The sequence below is a fragment of the Neolamprologus multifasciatus genome, chromosome 20, assembly GCF_963576455.1.
Source record: "Neolamprologus multifasciatus chromosome 20, fNeoMul1.2, whole genome shotgun sequence".
Classification (NCBI taxonomy): Eukaryota; Metazoa; Chordata; class Actinopteri; order Cichliformes; family Cichlidae; genus Neolamprologus; species Neolamprologus multifasciatus.
In genome coordinates this window covers 25634983-25658811 of record NC_140458.1, presented here as the reverse complement: position 1 = coordinate 25658811, position 23829 = coordinate 25634983, and the positions used below count along the sequence as shown (strand labels likewise).

The following is a 23829-nucleotide window of genomic DNA, read 5'->3' as shown; positions in this document are numbered from 1 at the left end:
CCCCGCTTTCTTTAAATGGGCCCAGTAAAGGCTACGTTCACAAAAATACAAAGTGTGTAAAGAGAATGTGTGTAAAAAAAAAAAGAAAAAATACAGAGTCAACTACATGGATACATTTTTCACTTTTTATCAGATCCTTTCAAGCTAGTGCTTGGCTTTAAAAATGCTGAAATATCAGGATAAGACAGAGTTCAAGCATTTACATAAATATAAAACAAATCCTGATCTAATTTTTTTTTTATTTAAAAGAAGTATTAGGATTATAATAACACTATAATTCGTAGCAAACAATAACTACCTACACAAATTTGAACCTATTAAAAGCTTGGAAAGTAATCTAACCAAAGGCAACATTTTATTTTGAAGGCGCTCCTGAACATCAAAGCTTCTAGCATTTTCCTAAGCTGGAAAAAGCAGAAATAACCATTTTAACTATGAGTTACTGAAAGGACTGAAAACAATACAATAGCATAGTATCGTTTGGTATAATAACAAAATTACAATCACACTGGTGCCGTGACTGAAAAGTTTCACAGCAGTTTCATATGACTCTAATGCAAATCACTTACCAATCTGAGCGTTATCATAAAGCAGCAGGTCATAGGCACCCTGGTAGCCAGTACGGTAGTTGGTTCTCGTGCCGCTGTCCCACTGCACCACCACCGTCTTGTCTGGAGTTGTAGTGCTGCCCTGACGCCCGATCTCCACCACAGTACCCACATGGCCCTCGCCATCATCTTGGTTTCCCCATTTCCAGTCCAGGCCGCGCACAACACGCATGCCTACCTCCATGCTGCCTCTTTTGGGGCCTGGCTGACAGGCTGAGGGCAACGTCTGAGGCCTGGCAACACTGTCACGTCCGCTGCTGCTGCGCCTCCGGGGCTTCTGAGGTGCAGAGCCGGCTCGTGCCGATGGTACTGCTGGTAAGGACGGCACAAGGGTTGTTTCCGGGAACAGATCAGGGGTGACTGAAGGAAAAAAAAGGATAAAAAGCATTGAAAGAGCAGTCACAGTAAAATGCTCCAAGTACAAAAAGAAGTTGATACATTCCACTCCTGCACCAGTGTGTTTTACTACATGTCTATCAGTGTTTGCTTGGGGACTTGAATAGCAGCATACCATACGTCCTATTAATTTCTTAGTAGTGTTTTACTCTTAGGGGTGGATCATTCACTGGAGGTCTTGCTGTGCATGATGGCACACTTGTGGAGAAAGCAGCTGGACATCAATGCTATGCCCTCCTGCGCTAATCAAGCCCTGACCGGATATGTGCACATGTACACACACACACTTAATTCTTTAGCAGGACAACATATTGTCCTCATTCTTGTCCTGAACGTCAACTCATAAGACTGAGCTAGTAATCATGGGGCAAAAGCTGAAAACACATAAGGTGAGATCTCTGAAGCAAACAAAACAGGCCTCTTTTATGTGACATAAACAAAGTTACGATTTAACAATGAACAAAACTCTTGTTGTCATGTTCTTCATGAACAAGTGAACACTAAGCTATAACAGCAAAACAATCAAATGCAAAAAAATAAATAAATAAATAAATCTCACAATATTCCTCAGTAAGTAGGGAGTAATCTGCCTAAATCTCCTTAATTAAAAAGAAACAAACTCTTTTTGCCGTAAGCGAATAAATTAATTTAGGTTGTTTTTTCAAAAGAGACCAAAAAGATTAAATTTTGTCTGAAGGAGAAAACATTTCACACAGCTGACTGAGTGCACCAGTGGTTTAAACTGATGCTGCTGGGTGTTGGAGACTACAACTACAAGTAAAAGGAAGTGGCATTTACAGTAAGGGAAAGCTTGAGTCAGCAGCACAGAAAGAAACTTCTGGAGACCATGATCATCAGCACACATCTAATTACATCCATTAATCACATGTGGCACATCAGATCTACTCTTTTATACACCACATCATTACATCTCCATCACAATTTAAAGTATTCCTTGTTTATTAAAGCAATGCTATTTAAATATAGTGTGTCTCAAATAATTACCAGGTCCTTTCCTACAACATGCATTTCAATAAAGAAGAATTTGAAGCTGTCACATCTTCAGTTCTTTGGAAGTACACATTCTTTTGGTTGCCATTATTCACTGTAAAGCCAGGCTTACTCTCTCTCTCTCACACACACACACACACACACACACACACACAAACACACACACACACACATACAAGGCCTGCCTCCACATACAGCACTACCAAAGAGGCCTCTTGTCTTGCTGTAATGGAGAGGAAGAAAATTTACTTAGACAATGCAGGCATTGTAACTTGATTGCTTTGGATTTCCAGGAATACCAGTGAGACAACAGCCCTGGACTTACCAATAATGGTGGTAGACCCTAAATCAGTCATTATTTTATACCCCTACAGTTACTGACATAAACAGAGACACTAGTAACAGCAGTCACTAGTTGACTGGTTAAACTGGAAGTCAGAACAATAAACAACACAATAACAGCTTATCTGTGGCATATCAGGCACTATATCTGACAACAATCTCTTGAAGATGATGTGGGTAGTCCATAACTTCCCTGTTCAAAGAAACTATTATTTTAAATTAAGCAGAGATTTAAGCTTTGTCTATGAACAGCTCAAACAGAGAAAAAATAAATAAATAAATGATCTTTAAATCCACAAGTCTGTGCATATTTGTGTGAAAAATATCCTTAAACTTTCCAAATACCCTCCATTATCTGTTAATGTTTACACCCAACATGTCTTTTAATATTGAGCCTAATAATACAGCCATAGTGTTTATTAAAAGATAAACAAAAACCTTTATATAAAAGGGCGGACAGATGTTTGTAAGAAGCTGAGATTACACTTGCACGCTTATTGAGATTACAATGTCATTTAGGTGGTGACTGCTTAAACATAAAACATATGGGATGTAGGGGATAAAAGGAGGAAAAGCAGGCTGCTTATACTCCATTTTCTGTCCAACGTGACAGCTTAGCCTCTTTTGTGCACTGAAACAACATCCCAGTTATCTAATATTTCAGCGTGCACAGAGAGGAGCTGTGAGGGGCAGTGGACAGCCTTCATGAAGCTTCCCAGCATTCTGCACATGGATGCAAGTAAAAAAAGTGCTGGATGACAACACAATCCTAACTTATTCAGAGTCAAACTGAAACCCTGGAGGTCAGTATATTTATACCACAGTTAAATCTGCAGTGAAGCTGAGTAAAGAAAAAACAGTCAGCTGTCTTAGCCTTCAGTGTTAGAAGCTCTTTGTCAGATACAGTAAAAAAAAAAAAAGTAATAATAATAATAATAAAAAAAATACCAACCTATCATCACCTACATTTAAAACTGCTTTGCTATCCACACATACCCCCCCACTCTCCAATACCACCCACTCCACAGCCCCCTCAGTGTTCCAGAGAACCCAGCGTGACTACTGATATCTTATCATTATTAAATAGTGCAGTACTGAGAAATAGACTAAAACATAGTGGATTCACTGGATCGCTTTACCTACGCAACTAGGTCATTTCCAGTTTCACAATTTAGTGCTGAGGAAGGTGGTGTTTTTGCCTGTGGAAAAGCTTCATGAAGATATGCACAGTGTGCACAAACGGTGAACACACAGCTAAAAGCTGTCCTTGGCAAACATAATTAATAAAATATCACCATATTCTTTAATCCCAAAGTATTTTTTTTCTATTATGTTGGCAGACGGTAGCTGCCAGCCTTCTTCTCAACACACCAACTGCGGGAAAAAAAAGATCACAGAATCCCAACATCTTAGGCAACAGAGCTGCTGTTTAAGAATCCTGAAAATGAGAGTGAATCCTGTTGAAAACGAATCACCAGCCCTCAAGTGAAGAGCACACTTTTACCTCATGGAAACATTTCAGAAAACGGTGACTACCACTTTATGCTTGACAGCAAAGCGGTACGGATGTAAAAACAATTCAGCATGCTCTGCTATTAACAGCTTCATGCAACTTCAACTTTAGAATTTACTCTATGTTTTCATGTATTACTACATCTCATATGTAATGTTGCAAGGCAAATACAAGACTGTGCCAACAGACTTTATGATGAAATTTACTGTCAGTCTTTACTACTTCATTAGTGCTCAAACAGCCAAAATTCTGCTCAGGGACATACAGACAACAGCAATTAGTAGTTGCACAGTACCAATACTGTGTTTACATTTATCGACATATTTTTTAAAGAGCACCCACAAATACATTTAAATAAATACCAGACAGACAGTTCTTTCAAACCTAATCAGTGCCTGTAGTGTAGTTTATGATAACAGCAAAAAAAAGGAGTGAGGTCATGGCATGACTTTATGCATAATGTAGGACAGAACGATACGCTTCTCAATGGTGGTCTAGGTTTGAGAACACATAAAAGATTGTAGCCACAGTCTATGAGTTTTACAAAGCATTACAACCAATAACGATATGAGATATTCTGAATCATAGTTTCCATATGTCAAACTCTGGAGTATCACCACATTTCGACAACTGCAAGCGAATATCTAATTAGAGCGAACAGGTGCAGGCGCAGCATGAGCTCTTTTATTCCAGAGGTCGGCTCTCCAGCGCGCATTCCTTGTACGTCTCTCTATGAGAGGCGGGGGTGAAGGCAGTCATGACAAGGCTACCTGTGTTGCTGAAATGTCACTGCCAATCTGCGACAGAGGGCTAAGACGGCCTGGATTACAGATCTCTGCCTGCAACAACAGATGGCCTAGCTTCCGTCATACACGCTGCTGAGGGCCAATCTGGGAGAGTAAGGTCCGTCACACAAACAACAGGCAGACATGCCAAAATTACACACAGCAAAAACAAACACACACATTTTAAAAAAAATGTAACAAAAAAAAAAAACAAAGAAAAAAAATCCTCATTGAATTATTATGTGTAGCAGCTGATCACAAAGCAAACAGCAACACTATGTCTAATTTATTTGTGCATATATGTTGTTTGTAAAAATAACTCAATGCTAATAGCACCCTTAATTGATTTCTTTATCTCATACAATAAATACAGAAGTTGCAAAGAAGAAAGATGTATATATTACTCACGGGTGATATTTCTTCTGCTAAAAATAGGAAATACTACTCAGTTCTTCTGTATTTGTACCATTTTTTAACTTATCGTTCACTGAAATAAAGTTAAATGCAATACAGCATAAAAAATTAAATAGGAGAAATCATAAATAGATTATCATAAATCGCACTGAAAAATAGTCCATGATTAGAGAAGCATTTCAGAATCAGTATTAATGGTAAACACATGTCCCCACTTTAACTTAAACAAAGACTGTTACATAATCTTCAGAGATGTAGGCCCACAGCCTGATAAGCTATCTGAAGACATCGATGAAGCAGATACTACATATTTACACTTCTTTATCCAACCATCAGAAAGACCCAGTCCTGCCCTCTACTCACTGAGCAGCTTCAAAATGGAAAATGAGTCAGGAGTATTATTATTGGCAGAGCCAGCACCATCAGATACGTGCTACTGTGCAAAGCTGCAAAGGCCCAGTTTGGCTGCGCGCCCAGAGACACATGTTCAAATTGGCTTATATCCTCGATTTCATTTCTAATAACAAGAGCCCGTTTGCCTGTACTGATATTCCTTTCATCACTGTCACCGGACCAAAATGCTTACCAAAGTGTAATCTATACACAAGAGTTTAATATCAGCTTTAATATCAGAAGCGAGTAAAAGCCTGCTGGAACTAGTTTACGTCACAAACATCTGGAGGCCAGAGGAGTTGCACGGAAAATCAATAAGGACCGTGAGTAAATAATACCTGTACAAAAAGATTTCTCCAGCTTAGGTGTCGAGATTAAAAGAGAACTCTCAGTTCACCGTTTCAGGTTTCTGCTTGCCCTAGCTTACTTGACATAATCAAATGAGAGCAGGTCATATAGACTTAACAGAGACACCAATCTCACAGCCTCGCTATAGATATGTGATATAATATTGCTCGTTTTCTTCTAACAGCATTTCCTGACCACTGCGGGCTTCCTCAGAAGGACAACGATCCTTGCTACACAGCAAAAACAGATCTGCAGCGGAGTGCGAAACACTACAAAGAGCACAAGGTGTTGATCCAGACTGACTGAGCGTCCACAAGAACAAGCCCAACCCACAAAAGACCCCAGCCCAAAATGAACAGGATCCATTATTGTTTGAAAATGTTTAGTTTTACAGAGAGCATATGCCTCAACAAACAGATACTAAAAGTAAGTATTTCCTCTATATTTTTATACATTTAATCATTTCAGCTGTAATTTTTTTCAAAGGTGTAGTTTTTATTTTAATTTTAGGTAACTAAATGTTTTTAGTTACCGGTCTTCACCCATCATTATTCTCCTTGTGGCAGACACACAGGACGTTACCAAAGGTCCTGTATCCATCCCCTCATCGCCCTGCACAAGTGGAGCCCACTATATTATATTATTAGGCAGGCGATTTTAATATTGTGGCTCATCTGTGAAGATCTTCAGTTCCACAATTCCAATATATGATGACCATGCACCTCATAAAACAAATTCACACTAAACTCTTTGTTCAAAAGCATACTTAGAAAGCTTAATGGCTACAGCTTGACTCTCACAGACGTTTTCAGATAAGAAAACTTCAACCCTAGAAACTTTTTAAAAAGACATCAAAAAACTCTATGACAGCACTGTACTAATCATATTATACCACACGATAATGATAGTCATACTCACTTCCCATGATCTTTAGTCCACTTTTGAACATGTCAGCAGCTGTAGGATTCCAGTTTGCTGTGACACCTCAAGCTTCAACTACTTTTATCCAGGATCTACTAGCAAGACCATGTGAAAGCTCCAGTCACCCCACTACCCGGGGAGTGAACCCTTTCTAGCACAGTCTCAGTATTTGGTTTGCTGTGAACTTTGATCTTTGTTTTGGAACATGCAGTTTCTCTCTCTCTCCCTCTTTTTTTTGGGACAGATGACAGATGTTGCTCAAGAACTACATGCGCCTGACGCCTTATCTGGGGTGAAAAACATACTGATTCAGTAAAGAAATAACTTAAAAAACAAACAGTGCAAATCCCACAAGAGGACTGTTTTTTTTAGATAAACACATTACCTTGTGCTATAATGAGCACTGTCACATCAGAGGTACACGAAAGCTTTGATCAGTTCATGTGATTGCCAAGGGTGATCTTTCATACAACGAGCTGAACTCACACAAGTGCAAGTCCAATCAGGGCCGGCATAGACCTTAAATACATCATTTTAAAAGTCAATAGTGTGTCACATGTGACTACTTGCATATGATAATTCGATTTTGTATTAATGACACCTACAAAAACAAGAGACAAAGAAATGGGGGGGGGGGGGGGGGGGGGAGACACATTAAGTCTTACCCACTGGCTATACCTGGCTCGCTCCATTCTTGTCTTAAAGCTAAAAATCGATGCAGTATTCTCCACATCACAATCATCCTCTCTAAAAGAGTCTACTTATTCGACATTTTTGACAGCACTCCCTACAGCTCTGTAGTCATTGCCTATACTAATACTGTTGAAGAACTGTGATTGGCTTCCCTGTAACTAAAATTAAAATTACTTACTCAACGTTGACACCTCATACTGAGATTATTGCAAAATCATTGCATCTGCAGGTCAGGACAAACATTTTTCGCATTGTGATTGTCACCCAGCTGTTACACAAAGAAAGAAAAACATACTGGCTGAGTGAGGTAAAGAAAAAACCTACACATAATCAGCGCAATTGACAACAGACCTAAAGTACAGAATCAATGTGACTCAGCATTGATTCTGTACTTTAGGTATTTGTATATTAAAATATCCAGGCTGTACTAACCTCACCTGAAACATATGAACTTTTAAGTCTTATCTAGGCCAGTGTCCATTTATTTGATCGAGTTTAGTTCGCTTCACCAAGCACGCAGTGTTGTGACAGCTACTTCTAATAAACGCAAATGCCTGTGAGATGGGGAGACCAGTGATTAAACAACCGGCATTTGTGAATCGACACACTAAAATCCAAAAGCACTTGCATTACTTTGACAACACGTACATTAGCGTGATGCAGTGCCTGCAGGCCAGGACAAACATGTTTAGCCATTTATGTGACAGATTGGTTATAATCAAACAGAGATAGCAGCAGCCAAGCGGCCAGATGTCTGCCTCAGCACGACTGCTAGCTTTACTACAGATTGCAAAGACATGTGGCACAATTGTAGTAGCATGGCTGTGGACACATGCTGGCTGCATGTATGTTGCACATGAACAGTTTCTCTGTCTGGGAGCTAAACTATGAAATCAGGAAATATGTCTACCATATATTGCTGGGGCTTGAAATGTGAACAGAATGACAGAATGGATTTCAATATTTTACACAAAAGGCAGGTAGCATTGCTTAAATGGACATGACTGAAGCTGCATCACTTGCTACATATTGCATACCCCATTTAGCTGGTTTACCTGTTGGTATAGTGATGTGCAGCAGGGTGAACACAGAGACCGACAAAAACAGGAAGGAGAGGAAGCAGCTCCTACATCCTGCTACATAAACACATCAGAGAATGAAAAATAAGCTACCAGTGGTCCCACCAGCTTCCAGCAAGGAAAATATAAAACGCCTCTTCAGCACTGAAGCCTAGTTCTGATGCACTCCCTGAATGAACCGGCCAAGGAGGAGGAGGGTATACTGGGGGGCGGAGGAGTAGGACAGCCAGGATGTCTTTCAAGAGATATCATATGCACTTGCAAGCAGACTTACAGAACCAGCATCCTTCTGTAGTGTACAGACAAACAGGCTGTACAGGATCAGAGCTGAAGGAAGAGGAGAGTGCCTTGCTGCTGGAGGATGCAGCCAGCATTTAGTCCTTTGTGCGTTGTGTCAGCAAGGATTACCGCCGTGGAGGAGGAGGAGGTGAGAGGGAGGAGGAAGGCCAGGAAAAGCGGCTGCCTGACGAGCGCTGCATTCAGCTTGACGTTCCCGTGGTCTCACATAAAAAACAGGCCAATGGGCTTTGCTCTGTAAAGGCTTCCTCTGATGCTATACTCCATCACTGAGGGACGTGAGCATCGGCAGCATGCATGTGAAGCTGACACGCTGTGTTTACAGAAACAAAAAAAAATGCAAAAACACATGCGCATCAAGCTCTGCATAAGGATGCACAGCCCTCTCTTTCATAGCCCGTGGGGACAACATTCGCTCTACTGCCAATAAGCAGACAAGCAAAGGACACAGAGCAGGGGGGAGGGGCATATGCTTCAGGGGGAGGGTCTGGATATTGTGTTTTGTGTTGGGAGATTGCTCAGGGAAATGGAAAGGGGTGGGGCTGGTAATGGTTTCTGATGAATGGGCATCTGCCACAATCCTTGGTTTTTTTTTTTCGGTCGCAAACAGGTTTGTGCAACCACTGCTAGTCAGAGAGCAACACCAGCCCAGAGATTCCTCCAAGCTCACACTGAGAAGAGACGGGCATTTGTGTGTGTGTGTGTGTGTGTGTGTGTGTGTGGGAGAGAGAGAGTAAGAGAGAGAAAGAGATTCCCAATGCTTTCCTAGCTTTGAACAATTATCTTCCAATGTGGCTACAGCTGTAGGAGACATCGCCAATATGGATCCAAAAGTGAGCCAATGACACTCTGTCCATGCTAGCACACACATGAATGTACAGATGGTAATGCCAAGATGCGAAAAGACAAGTGCAAGCTTAGGAAGTACTTGAGACCCAGCCATATAATGAAGTTTATTACACTACTCTTGTAAACAAAGCTCCTGCTGTCTGTGTAATAGACATATATATATATAAAAGGAAGCATTCAGTCACCCAGTTCCTCTTCCAGCAGACGCAAACACACACAAACATGTCATCAGATGTCACCAGACTGGGAGGACTGCTGAAATAAAAGCCTCAGGCTGTGAAAAAAGATGTTTTAATATAGCTGCAAGACATGTCTGATCAACCAACTGTCCCAGCAGGTACACTGGCTTTATTTAGAACCTTGATTTTATTACAAAATACAACAAGGAACAGCAAACATATTTAGCACTGCAAAGAATCAAACGCTCACTTCTATTTATGTCCTGGGTACTCAGGCCTGGAGTATGAGACCAAGGCGTCCTCACTGCTCAGTCCAAATGCGTGCCATGAATGCAAACATACTACAGATGAAACGGTATGGAAACTTAGTGTGATGATGAAAAATTGTTTGATTGTTTTTGAATGAAAAAATGTTTGTTTTTCCACAGAGTGAAAACATTCATTCACTGTAATCATTTAAAGCTCCAGCACATCAGCCAAGTCTGATACTAGGTTATATCCAGTGACCCCCACCCCCCAGGAGTAATTCACAAAGCTACAAATTAGTCTTTAGAAAACTGTAGAAACTGCAATGAGCCCAACAAGTGGCATAAATACAGAGGATGCTGTATCTGATTTTAACCCGTTTCTCCAGTTGCAACCCCTTTACAAGTGTAAAAACAAACAAATTCCAGGTTTGAAATAATAATATTTTGGTCAGATGACTTAACTATGCAACATGTTATGGTGTGCAAAAGCTAAATGGAGCTTGCAGACATGCAATGAATCTGGCAGCAGAAGAATCATGTGTAATTACAAGAGTGGGTTAAAAAAAACAAAGCCTTTCTCAGCAATGCTCTCTGTGTTTCTGGACACCACAACCAAATCTGATCAAGTTTCCCCTTACATCCTTAAATGCAAATATAGCCACACTTCACTTTTTAGTGTCACTCATCAATCAATTTCTTGACAGATCACAATGGCAGCAGGAAAGCTACCACAACACACAGACCACAAACACCCAGAGGTGGTCCAAGACCAGATGAGATCTAATAGCAGCAGTGTGTTCTTTGTCCAACCCAGGGTTTCCCCAAATTTGATGTGCCCAAAAAACTCAAATGCAAGGCAGTAGGGGGAATCCTGATCCAGACACGGAAATCACTTAAAATAGTAACACAGGACACAATGGAGAAGCAACTCCTTCCACAAGTTGGAGCTCTTTATCTTGGCTCACACTCAGCCCAGCTACTCCACAAAAAAACAGTCATTTTGGCAATTTGCATTAGCAAATACAAGTACACATTTAGCTCAGGATAACAGAAATAGTGACAGTTCAAACCTTCAACCTCAACCTCACACTCCATTTCACCATCACTAGCTGTAAAAAAGATTCAGAAACACTGGAACGAGTATTACCAAATGGTTTTGCGGGAAACAATAAAAAGTATCTCTTAAGAATCTTGCTTACAGCAGCACTAAAGTGTATTACTATTAAATGGCTGAATCTTGACCCACCTTCATATAATATGTGGATTGATAAAGTAAGAGAAATTTACCAGATGGAGGAAATAACATATGCTCTGCGGATTCAGAGAGAATTGTTTACTGAGCGTTGGCGACCCATACATGCTTTACTGTTTCAATAATTTAGCATAGGTCTGTTTCGTTTTGTTCATTTATGGCTAGATTTGTCACATGTTTTTGTTTTTCTTTTCTTTTCTTTTTCTTTTTGTTGTTGTCTGTTTGTTTGCTTGCTTGGGTTTTGTTTTGCTTTCCAGTTTTGTTTTGTGCTTCCTAATTGCAGTTCTTATTTTAATCTACATTTCGGCATTGCGTTTCCTGTAACTGTCCTACTTGTGAACATTGACAATGTTGTAAATTATAATAAAAATTGAGTTTAAAAACGCCTTTACTTGGACCAGCTGATCCTGGCAGCTGTGGTTTTGGAAATGACGGAAAGCTGTTCCCAAAGGGAGAGCCAAAAGAAGATTTAGAAGACCGAGTGAGGGAGGTATTACCACGTGCTACCTTGTGAGGATTCAGGAAGCCACAACCAGACCTGGGAGGGTAACATCCTTCCAGATATTGCTGGGAGAACTAGGTCAGGTCATTGTCCAAATTCGTCCATTCTCACATGCAGCACACAACGGGTAATGTCGAATTTCAACCACAATGTTTAATGTGCTCCAAACAGCACATCCACGGGGTAATGGTTAACGAAGTTCTGGGCTGCAGTTTTCTTCACCTGAGGCGCTGTTCCATCTCAAGAAAAATTCAATTTTCTGGCACAAATGCTGCACTCTAAAACATCAGCAAAATTAGACTGTTTTTGACCTGTGGATTGCTACACTTTGTTAAACCCATTACTGCACTCGTGACGGCTAACATCAAGCTCCGCTATGCAATATTATGCATGCTTGTCAGCCAAAAATCCCCTTTTTTAGCTTAATTAGAAAAATCTACTTAAAAAGACAAGAAATGACAAGAGATGTGGAAACACTCAAAAGGTCACCATATTTTCCATCATTTACAGAATGTATCATTCCAGCCAACAATGATGGAAACACAAACCATAACAGGGCCACTGAAATCATTAATTCTAAATAATTGCTATTTTAAACAGGCCATGTGCTGAAGAAAGTTTCAAGCTTCTTCCAAAAGTTAAATTAAAGAGCATAATACCTTACCTTGGGTATTTCCACATAATATTTTCCCCATTTGTTCTCAAACGCAGTCAAGTGAACTGTTTCTCTAAAACACTAGCCACAACCGTGATGTAGGAAAGAGAGCAGGCGCTTCAGGTTATTACTGTAATGTAGATTTGTGGAACCAATAAGAGACAGAGACACAGCAGAGGGCTGAAACTATGCTGCCGAGTAGGTGTGGCTGACCAGTTATATGACCAGTTGCTGCTCCAGTGTGAGGCAGCTGCAACTGAGCTCTGATTCATCACTAACAAATGACCAGAAAGATGACAGGTGTTAAAAAAAAAACAGTGCCACAGTCTTAGAACCTGTCAGGATAGCCAGACACTGCAACATCAATGACAAAATAATTTCTCTAACAGTGCCCATCGTTCATTCTAATAATTTTTTATTCTTATGCTCCCACAGTTCTGTCTTTTTCAGCATTTTGAGTCAGGTGACAGTGAATATAAAGTTTGACCAATGCTGAGGGATACAGTAAAACAACCATGACACCCAACAAACTGAAAGTAAGCCTCCTTGTTATCGACTCCCTGACCTCTCATGTGATGAAGGCGTGACACTAAACACCTCTCACAATTTGCCGGCTTAATTACAGCAAATGTTATACAGATTGTTACACTTTAAAGGCAGTCCAAAACTATTCGCTCTAGCTTAAGTGTGGCTTTTTTGAATTGACAACTGAAGTTCAAGCAGCTTCACCACAGTATAAAGATGCTGTGATTATAACAGGAAAATTAACGGAAGCCTTTCATCTTAAAGGCAGCTGGACAGACTCACATCTGTGTTCTTATTTAGTCAAAACTGTGCCGTGACACACACACAGACCTTTTTTCCTCGGTATAACAGTGACCAGAAATCAGCGTCGCTTTTTTAGGGATGGCTGGATTCTGCGTATTACTAGCTTCTCAAACGTTAATGCTAGCTAGCTAATTCATGTTTGCCCAACCTGTACTGGTATATTAAAAAAGAGGCAGCTTATTTTATAGGTGTAGCTACTCACCGGGTATTTTCCACGAATTTATTTTGCAGTGAAATAAAATTCCATATTGCTGCCTGCTATCAACGCTGACATGGCTTGCTTCAAGGCAAATAAGTATTTACAATACTGAAAGCTTTTGCTGCACACAGCCATGACAACACGCCCATGCGTTGCGTCACTGGTGCTACCTTCACGTGCTCCTCGTGAAAAAGGAAACAAATCTTCATTCAAATACAAACTGTGTATACGATCACCGGCCACTTCATTGGGTATACCGGTTCAACTGGTCGTTAATTAAGATATCTGGACAGCCAACCCATCTTATATTATCAGCTATGGCAGCAACTCGAGGTGTTTAGGTAAATAGACATGGTCAAGACAAAGTTCAAACCAAGGATCAGAATAGGGACGAGTTGTGATTTAAGTGACTTTGAACGTGCCATGTCTAGTGGTGCCAGGATCTGAGAACTTCACACTGTTGATCTTCTTGGATTTTTCTGCACAACATGTTGTCTGATTAAAAATGTCTTGTTGATGACAGAGGTCAGGGCACTCGAGTAACCACTCGTTACAACCAATATATACAGAAGAGCATCTCTGAATGCAAAACAGCACAAACCGGCTACAGCAGCAGAAGACCACACTGGGTTCCCTTCCTGCCAGCTACAAAGAAGAGACTGAGGCCACAGTTCACACGGGTCAAATTGGACAATAGATAACTGGGAAAAAATTACCTGCTCTGATTAGCTTTGATTTCTGCTACAACATTCAGACGGTTTGGTGTAAACAACTTAAAAGCTCTGACATATCCCACATTGTATAAATAGTTTAGGTTGTTGGTGGTGTAATTGTGTGTGGGATATTTTCTTGGCGCACTTTTGACCCATTAGTACCAACTGCGCATTGTTTAAACACCACAGCCTACTTCAGTATTGTTGCTGACCATGTCTGTCTCTTTTTGACCACAGACCACAGATGACCACATCTTCTGATGGCTGCTTCTAGCGAGATAACAAACCACATCAAAAAAAAAAAAAAAATGTTTGGTTTCTTGTACGTGGCAATTACTTTTCTGTATTCAAATGACCTTCAGTCACCATCTCAATCTAGTACATCTGGGATGTGGTGGGACGGGAGATTTGAATTATAGGTGTTCGGGCGACAACTCTGCAGCAAGTGTGGGATACTGCCATGTAAACATGAACCTAAATCTCTGAGGTATGTTGTCAGCAACTTGCTGAATTTATGCCACAAAGAATTAAGGTACTTCTGAAGGCAATAGGAAGGTGTAACTAATGAAGTGGCTAGTAAGTGTGTTTTATAACGTTTGACTTCAAATAATAACCAATCACATTTAACCTGTGTAGCTTCAGTGCAAAGAAACAAGAACATTTGAAGTGATAATGATATTTTTAAAAAACAAAACAAACAAACTTGCTTTAGAAACATAATAAATGGGTTAAAGGGAAAGCAGAATTATTTGAAACAAGGTTATTTAACAGTCGTTCACTGAGCTGACTTATATTTCATTTAATATTGTCCTCCTTCTCGTCACCTTAAATGTAGTGCAACGAGTCACATAAGATAAATGTACCTTACAGTTCATCAGTATTTATAGGATGCCAACATTTCAATAGCATTTTCAATGCATAATGTTATGGTGCTCCACTGTTTACAGCATTTACCAGATGGGAGTGGCAGTTGTCAACATCCAGTTCATTTGCCCCTCATGTCTCTGGGCTATGGGTGGAAACTGCAGAATGCAGTATGGAGCCATGTAATTATTAAAGTAAAGCGCGGGACAGCCTTTCTAATGAAATCCAATTAAAGCACTCGACTCTTAACTGCACTGTAACTAAGGTTAAAGTCTAAAACTATCAGCTATGTTTAAGGACAAAGAAAAGGGAATACTGCAAACACGTCCAGTAAATAAAAAGTATTCAATTAAAAGAATAAAAATAAAGCTCCTTCTGCGATCTTTTATTAAAATAACTTTCCACAGAGGCTGTGTTTTATCATCGGTCTTCTGCTAATATTCAAATTAGTGATACTTATAGAGTTTGATCATATAAGACATAGAATATGTAAACAATGAGTCTAACACCGAGTCGTTACACCAAAACGTCAGAGAGCGCGTGAAATGTTTAATAACGCAAAGCCTGTGACAGCTTTCTGTGCCGGTTGTCCTAACACCTGTTCAATACTGCCCCCTGCTGGCCAGCTATGACAATATGCACTTGTTAATGAACCTTCAACATTATTGTATTAGAATCATATTTAGTGCCTGCTGTTAGAAATGCAATTTAGTGGAGTTATAGTGGCGTGGAGGAACGACTAGATGTGCATGTCTGTGAGGGTTTTCAGTCATCCTGGTAAGGATGTAAGGAGGTAAGGAGGCGACTTGTCTTCTTTATGGTGCTTTTGTTCTTTAGGAAATGTTTGACCTCTGTGCCTTGTCATGTTAGCCAAGGCACAGAGTTGAAAGAAGAACCACTTTGACATGATAAGACATCTGCTCTTAACCTCCTAGGACCTGGCATCCATATATGTGGACATCACATTTTGGGTTATTTAGACCAAAATACTAAATCTTGCTCTACAAGGGCCTGATATCCACTTACGAGGACATTATACTGCTACTGTCCTATCGAAATTTTAAATGAATATCCTTATATGTGGCTCTCATTTTTCTTAGAAACAAAAATAAGGTAATTCTTTGTTTTTACATTCATCCGGTCCCAATCAGCCCAAATATCAAAGAGAAATTAAAAACGCATGCCATGAAAGAGTTCGGGTCTTAGGAGGTTAAAGGTTACTCTGTCAAGGATGCCAATGCTCGACTTTGCTTCAAATGCAAAGTTTTGAAGCAAGACCACAGATGGTTTGAAAGAGGAATAAGAGGTCAGCTATGTCCATCATTGAACAGAGGGAGCGGCTGCCCCCCTTCCCAAGCACATTGTGTCATGTGATCTCAATAGATCACATGATAGGGTATGGCAAGGTCTCCAAATGGTTTCACCTGAAACTTGTGTGTGGTGGTAATGACTCACACCTTGGCTCATGTGATGATAGAGGGGCAATGACCACCTAAACATAAAAAAACACTAGAATTTAAATACCTTCGTGTCTCCACCTTTTGGTTTTAGAACTGAGGAAGCCCCTTGGAAGAGAGGTGAAACATCATCATCCCCAAAAAAAGAAACCCTAAAGAAGTTCAGTCACTTTTCTAAGTTCCTTAGACATGTAAATGATCTTTCCCCGTGGTATGAATAAGACTGTGCTACTAGTCATGCCAGCTTCGTATCGCTCCAAGAACATGAGAGAAGTGTCCATATTATGAAGCATTAGTTGCTCTGTCATTATGTGTGATGCATTTTCTTTTTCATATTTGGAGGTTGGTTTTTTTCCCCACCCAATGTAAAACTAAGGATTTCTAAGTGTTTAGTGATGTTTACTTGTCTCAACCGATCTGGATTAAAGATGAGTAAGCAATCTTACCTTTGATTCAAAGTGAAGACATGGCACGTCAATATGAGTAACTTTTATTACTGACAAAATACTATTAGGCTCTCCAAAATGAAAACCACAATGAACAAATTAAGAGTACGTACCATAATGAGAGGACAGGTTTACTGATGTCTGTAGGATCATGTTATATGTCATGTCTAGAAATATGGCAACAGTAGGTTTACTTTTAGTCTTTATATGATAAAAATGTTGCCCGCCCCTACAAATCAACACCAACACTTCGTACTTTTACCAACACATTACAGCAGGCTTAATACTCGATAAAAGCATCTTGATTATGTTTTCAGCATCCCGAAGGAGGAGCTAAGTCTGTTCAGGTCATAAATTAAACAATAAATTAAAGCCAGCGAGAGACTTTAGACAGTTTTGTATGAATACAAATACAAATCAGTACGTAAACTAGTCAGTATTAAATCGACAAAATTTGAATTTTCTACTAAATCACAGTAATGGCAGGCTGCCAGAAGGAGCCAGAATGATCCCGAATACATAGAAAAGTCCCATCAGGAGGTTGAGCTTGGCTGTTTTCTGGGGGATCTTGGCGTAGCATCGGCTCCTGAACTGCTTCTCCAGGGAGAAGGCCATGGGCAGCGTGAGCAGAGGCAGTGCCATGCTGATGGTGTAACGGGTGGCGAGGATGCAAAAGAGCACGTAAGGGACAAAGAGCAGGAGGTTGTAGAGGATGTAAGACAGCATAGGTCCAATGAGGATGGCCAGGGTGACGATCCCCGCTTGCTTGTCAGAGTCCATGTCTCTCGTGTTGTTGCTGTGGAGGATAGCTTCTGTGTTCAGGGCCAGCGGGACGGCATACACCAACGGGAGCACGGAGAGGTACCCGACCTGCACCGCGTGGGCAAACATGACTGCCAGTGGGCCGAAGGTAATGAGGATGACTACATCTCCCAGGGCCACATACTTGAGACCAATGCCTGGAGAAGAAGAGAAAACAGGATCAGTCAAAAACAGCAAATTGAGTTCCACCGTGTCTCACAGGCAAAAGTTTGGCAGTACATTTAAAAGAGTATTCCAGCAGTCTGGGTACTGCATTGTTAAAAAGTTTGGGTTAGTCTTAGTTTGGTCAGAATCATTTGATCCCCACCTCCCATGACACAATTTTTTAAAGCCTTTCATTAGTGCCTCACTGCCATGTAAAGTCTTTCAAGCCAGTTTGAAAAACTGACCAACTATTATCATACACTCACCAGTACCTACCACAGCCAGTAAACTGCTGTTTTTATATCAGTGATGTTCCCCAACACCAACTTTTTTTCCCTTAGATGGTAAATGGTAAATGGACTGGTTCTTATATAGCGCTTTTCTACTCTTCTGAGCACTCAAAGCGCTTTATACAACTTGTGCATTCACCCATTCACACCCATTCGCACAAGCACATTTTTCCTAGGTGCTTTCTAACTGACATTCACACACATTCATACTCCGATGGATGCATCGGAGAGCAATTTGGGGTTAGTATCTTGCCCAAGGATATTTGGCATGCAGACTAGGGGAAGCCAGGAATCGAACCACCAACCTTCCGATCAGTAGATGACCTGCTCTACCACCTGAGCTACAGCCACCCCTGCTAAGCCACCCCTTAGCAGTGATCAAATTCCTAAAAACACATCACCGTTCATTCAAATGATGCATTTTACTTTATTATTTGTAATGGTAAAGTCTTTCAGGAATAAATGTAACCCTACACCTCTGCCTACTTCAGCCTGAGTGGATCTATGAATACCCGACCCCTCCACCACCTCACTGCAACTGACTCTACTTAAACACAATGTTAGAAATTTAACTGATAGATAAAGTGATCCCTTAGCCTGACTAACAACAGCCAATCTAGGAACCCACCAGCTAGTGTGCATACTGAAGTGTAATTTATCATCTGGACATATGGTGACTGGCTGAAAAGTGGAAGGGAATAGTGAAGAGAGTGACAGTGGAATACACATGGAACAGCAGAACTGCAAATAAATACAGAAAGAAAAGCACAGACAGTGGCTGCTTCACAGAGAAAACTTCGCTTTTCGCTGTGGCTCACTGACCAACACCACAAGCTGGAGTAACCATTAGACCAGTTGTACCACATACTTTGTACATCGCCTCCATCTGACAACAGATGCTCTCTGCAGGCACCCAGGCCATCCCTGAAGTGCCAGCAGTCAGCGAACGGGCCACCTCTCCTGGACCATAAATTCTGCCTGCAGTCCAACAGAGGCAACGTGTGCACTGTCCACTAACACAGTGGTAAAAACAGTTACAAAAGTCCACTGCAGCTACTGTCTGCGTTTTTATTGCGGTTTCTTGGGTGCTTTTCCCATTCCAACTGAACTTTGCTGTCAATCCCTTCCTACTCCGGCCTACTTGATGCTTGCATCCGCCATTTTCAGCAACGTGATGACGGGAGATGCACATCATGTTACATGGAAGGTTATGGTGTCGGCATCACTGTCCGAACGGAAACATGTACACAGATCCAACACATTTGCAGGCCCATAAATTCTGCTTAAGCTCACCAATCTTATAAGCACTCTGGTATAATCATAGTAAATTCAGGCCAATACTTTGTGTTCCATCTACCACTCATTATTTAGCAAGGCAGAAATATTTTCAAAAGCCAATAAATAGTTACACTGTCATGAGATGATCTGGTTTTCAGACTGCATTAAAGCAAATCCAGTCCTTGTATGAAGTGTTTACCTTCATACAATTACATAAGACTACAAACAGAAACCAGAAAGCTTCTCATACCAAAACTCTAGGGGTGCAACGATACTCGTATCGACATTGAACCGTTCCATACAGTGCTTTCGGTTCGGTAGGCATATGTATCGAACAATACAAAATTTTTAATTTATTTTATCAACTTTCCTTCTGATGATGCTGTCTGTGTTGAGCGCTCAGTGGATCTGCGCCGACAGTGGGGCCTAGGCGGAGTAGTCGAACACAGATTCACTGAGCGCAGGGCTAGCTTGCCCTGAAGTTAAGCTCAGAAGCTAAACTCGTTGCAACATGGCAAATTGAACCTCCCCCACCCTCATTCAGATCTGGCGTTTGGAACTATTTTGGTCTTCATGTGAAGTATGACCCTGAAGGTAAGCATGTCATGGACAAAAGTAAAACAGTATGTCGGATGTGCCACGCAATGCTCAATTATATTGGTGGGAACTAGTGCTTTAGCGCAGTTAGCTCGTTGTCCACCCCCACGCACAGGGCGATCCGTGGTAGCTCGTTAACAGAGATTTGCCGTGTTGTGGCGTTAACGTCATTCCAACGAGATTAACGCTGACAGCACTAGTGGGAACACAACGAATATGACTGCACATTTACTCTGACATCACCCTAGTGCAAAGACAAGTGGAAGCAGACAAAAACAACAAGCACGCATGCTACAAACTTTACCCTAGTCATTTAGACAGCCGTTAGCACATGATTCTCCTTATGGGGACCTGATATGTTTAATATGCTGCTGAGAGTATAGCCCAGAAGAAGCGTATAGTATAGCTTTTATTTTGGAAAGAGCCATTTCTCTGTAATAAACTCTCTTTTCCAAAGATGAGTGATTTCTTGATCAGATAGATTTATTTTTTATTACTTTGTTTCAGCAACATTAAATTTAAAAACTGTACTTTTGAGTTAAAATATATATTTATAATTTTAATAAATGACAAATTAAAAAGGCATGAACATTTTTTTTTTGTATCGAAAAAAATAACCGTGACACCAAAGTATCGAACCAAACCGAGAATTTTGTGTATCGTTGCACCCCTACAAAACTCGTGTCCTTTGCATTTGCAGATATCTGGTAATAGAAGTTATTCAACATCTTGTGCTGGTAGACAAACATTTTTCCTAAAAATCAGCTCTGATAGGTTGACAGAAATGTTTTGTTACATATGAATCCTGATCACCTGAACTTTTTTTCCTAAAACAAAATAATATCACACTTAAAAAAAAAAAAAGTCCTGATGAACTACATTCTGTTGGAAAGCATAAACGTCACCTCATGAAAAATGTGACACATCTCTGTCATGTTTTTAAAGAAATGCTTTCTTAAAGGGCCGGTTCACCCAAATTCAACAAACAGGTAACTGTGGGGATGGGTTTTTTGCCAGTTTTCAGTCATCTGTCTCTCAAACATCTGCCACCAGATTGTGAAAAAATTTTTTTCAGCGTTGAATCGCACCTCTATGATTTTAGGGTAGATGCAGAGTACAAATTATCTGCAAAGCTATGAACCAAAAGTGACCCTCCAACATGTTGCGTAGAACAGCTTAAATTTAAGATGTGTGTTGACAAACAGCTAAGCAGTGATTAATACTCAATTTAACGTTTCACTCACCACCGGTGTATAAGAAGGAGCTGGAGAGACCCCCAAAGTAAATTAGGGCTAGGTGCTCCAGCCTCAGCGTAGACAGGAAGAAAAGCAGAGTGGCACACAAGCACCCCAAAGAATATAACAAAGCGCCAAACATAACAACATCCTGTGGTGCCAGGATTTCGTCCACAAGAGTCCTATCATCACTCTTCTTGTGGTCAATCCCTTTGGAGAAGTCATAGTAGGTGTTTACAAGGTTACCCGCCCCGTGAACCACGAGGACGGCCACAGCACACACCATCAGAACGACCAAGTCCACGGAGCCATCCAGTTTGTACGCCAAGGCGCTGCCAAGGGCCACGGGCGTAAGTGAGGCGCTGAAGCTCCATGGCCTCAATGCTAGCACGTAGGCCGCACACTTGTGCCTTACATCCGAGGCAACGCGAGCCATCCTTGACATTTTGTTAGCAGGTGCAGGATGATTTTGCACAGAGTTACTCATACCAGTCGCCCATTGCTGGCCATTATGACCATTCGACCCTGCAAGTAAAAACGTTTCCGCCCTGCTTTGTTTCTGCTCTTTGGCCATTGTCCTTCAAGGGGGTCTGCAACACGAGCAATGTTCCCAAATGTTCTGAGTCTAGGATTTCTGCAAGAAACAAAAAAACCAGAATATAAATTTACAAAATAGACAGCTGACAGTGTTTACAAGACCACAACCATCATATGAGCATATCATTTCCAATACACTAAACAAAGCCAGGTAGTAAACTTTAGTACATTGAGGAAATACGTCAAGAATTTTGGTGTAATGGTTTACACCATTTGCCTTACACACAAAAGATCCCCAGTTTTAAGAAAGAAATGAATGCCAGCTTCAAGAGGTCACAACTTAGTACTCTTAGCTGTTTGAGTCTGACACATGTATTGGGCACATGGAGATTAAAAGCAGAAGCAAATATAACATATTGAAAAATAATCACCCAAAAGAGACCACATTATACAACACAACATGAAAGTAACTCAACACTGAGAAAGCCCAATTATTAAAAAATGTCTATAAGAGAGATTTAAAAAGACAGGGATGGCTAGCAGAGTCTTGACTTGAAACCACAAGTTTATGGTATCATATGATTTCAATTATACTTTGACAGAAGTCTAGAGAGGGCCTTAAAAGTCATCATAAAAACAATCCAAAAGTTAAGATAAATTAAAACAGGAGTGACATGCTATCCTGTTTTGGCGAAGAACTAAAAACTTTTACGCATTTTTTTTCTGAAAGTTTCACACAGACTTTGTTACTGACGTACACAACCACGTCACATCCTCCATCTTCTGGCAAATGTTCACAGTTTAAGGCTGTTTGTAGACATGTACACACCATGTTGAGTTTGTTTGTTAAACTTCCATGAATTAATAAATACGAATTGCGTGACAAATAGTCTCACTGAGTTCCACGAAAGTAATGCCAGGGAATTTATTTTTAAGTGGGTCGTTTAAAAGCCAAACTCCGGCTTACTGCCAATGCAAACTTCATTTGAAATTTGAGTGAAACTACCCTCGGGAGAAAAACGGCTCAGGTGCTACCCAGACAAGGACACGGCACTCAAAAGGGGGCAAACAACATGAGGCTAACGACTGAGATTATGGGATTAAAGCTAAGTGCTAGCCATCCGAGCTAATGGCTGTGTGTACGGAGACGGAGGGGAGGAAATGTCTGACAGCAGTTCTTACCTGCTATGTTTTCAATATCCCACACACACCTGCACTCTCTCCACTTAAAACCATATTTCTCCTCAAGCTGAGCTCTGTGTTGCAGGAGGCAGTTAGAAAGCTTACGTGTCAGCTTCGACAGTACCCGACTGGCTGGCCACTGTAAAGCCTGCGAGACCAGACGGGTGCCATTTCCTCCGCCACGAGTGTAACCGCGTACAAAGGTCGAAGAAAACAAGCGTCGTAAAAAAGGTTCCGCCCTCCTTCCCGGATAAGAGGCAGAAAATAAGTGGACGGGTGGATGGATACAGCACTGGAAAAGTCTTTATATGTTGTTAGGAAAATGGGAAATTATTATTATTATTATTGTTGGAACATAAGCAAAGACACAGAATATAGGGCACAAAAACGTAAAAAAAACCCCAAACAAACGCGTTTTTAAAATTCTATCCACCTTGAACGACAATATTTGATGTGAACACCTTTGTTCTTCAACGCAGCCTGAACTGTCTTCCATTTATTTCTTTAAATCATCTTCATGAATAGTTCAGGCTTCTTGAACATTCACAGCTCTTCTTTGGACGTTGGCTGTCATTTGACGATCCCACAGTACATCAGTAGTGTTGAGGTCCGGGCTCCGTGGAGGCCAATCCATGACTGATGGTGTTCCCAAACACATTGTCAATGCTTTTACTCCACTGACAGTGTGTTTATGATCACTGCTATGCTTAAAAAATATATAGCTAACCCGAATACAGATAGTGGATCAATGG

At 40.8% G+C, this 23829-nt stretch overlaps 2 protein-coding genes across 8 annotated transcripts in view; both read right to left on the bottom strand.

Annotated features, from left to right (window-relative positions):
* Positions 1-13669, bottom strand: part of mib2 (MIB E3 ubiquitin protein ligase 2) — a 37393-nt gene extending 23724 nt beyond the window's left edge. Inside the window, exons 1-2 of one of the 6 annotated variants that reach the window (XM_085147330.1) lie at positions 13516-13669; positions 570-968 (exon numbers count right to left, since the gene is read on the bottom strand). In XM_085147330.1, coding sequence (XP_085003456.1) covers positions 570-792 — 223 coding nt within the window. In that variant the 5' untranslated portion in view covers positions 793-968; positions 13516-13669. The other 5 variants (XM_085147329.1, XM_085147327.1, XM_085147332.1 and 2 more) reach the window with 5 other exon arrangements.
* Positions 13670-15591: 1922 nt separating this feature from the next.
* On the bottom strand, positions 15592-23292 carry ubiad1 (UbiA prenyltransferase domain containing 1). Of its 2 annotated transcripts, none has more exons than XM_085147347.1 (3): positions 23183-23292; positions 21368-21992; positions 15592-17951 (listed from the first exon to the last, which is right to left on the bottom strand). In XM_085147347.1, exons 2-3 carry the CDS (start codon positions 21930-21932, stop codon positions 17464-17466), a joined length of 1053 nt encoding a protein of 350 aa, XP_085003473.1. In that variant the 5' UTR covers positions 21933-21992; positions 23183-23292; the 3' UTR covers positions 15592-17463. The 2 variants fall into 2 exon arrangements, with proteins under 2 accessions (XP_085003473.1, XP_085003472.1); XM_085147346.1 differs by having other exon boundaries at positions 15593-17951; positions 23078-23283.
* Positions 23293-23829: the final 537 nt, after the last annotated feature.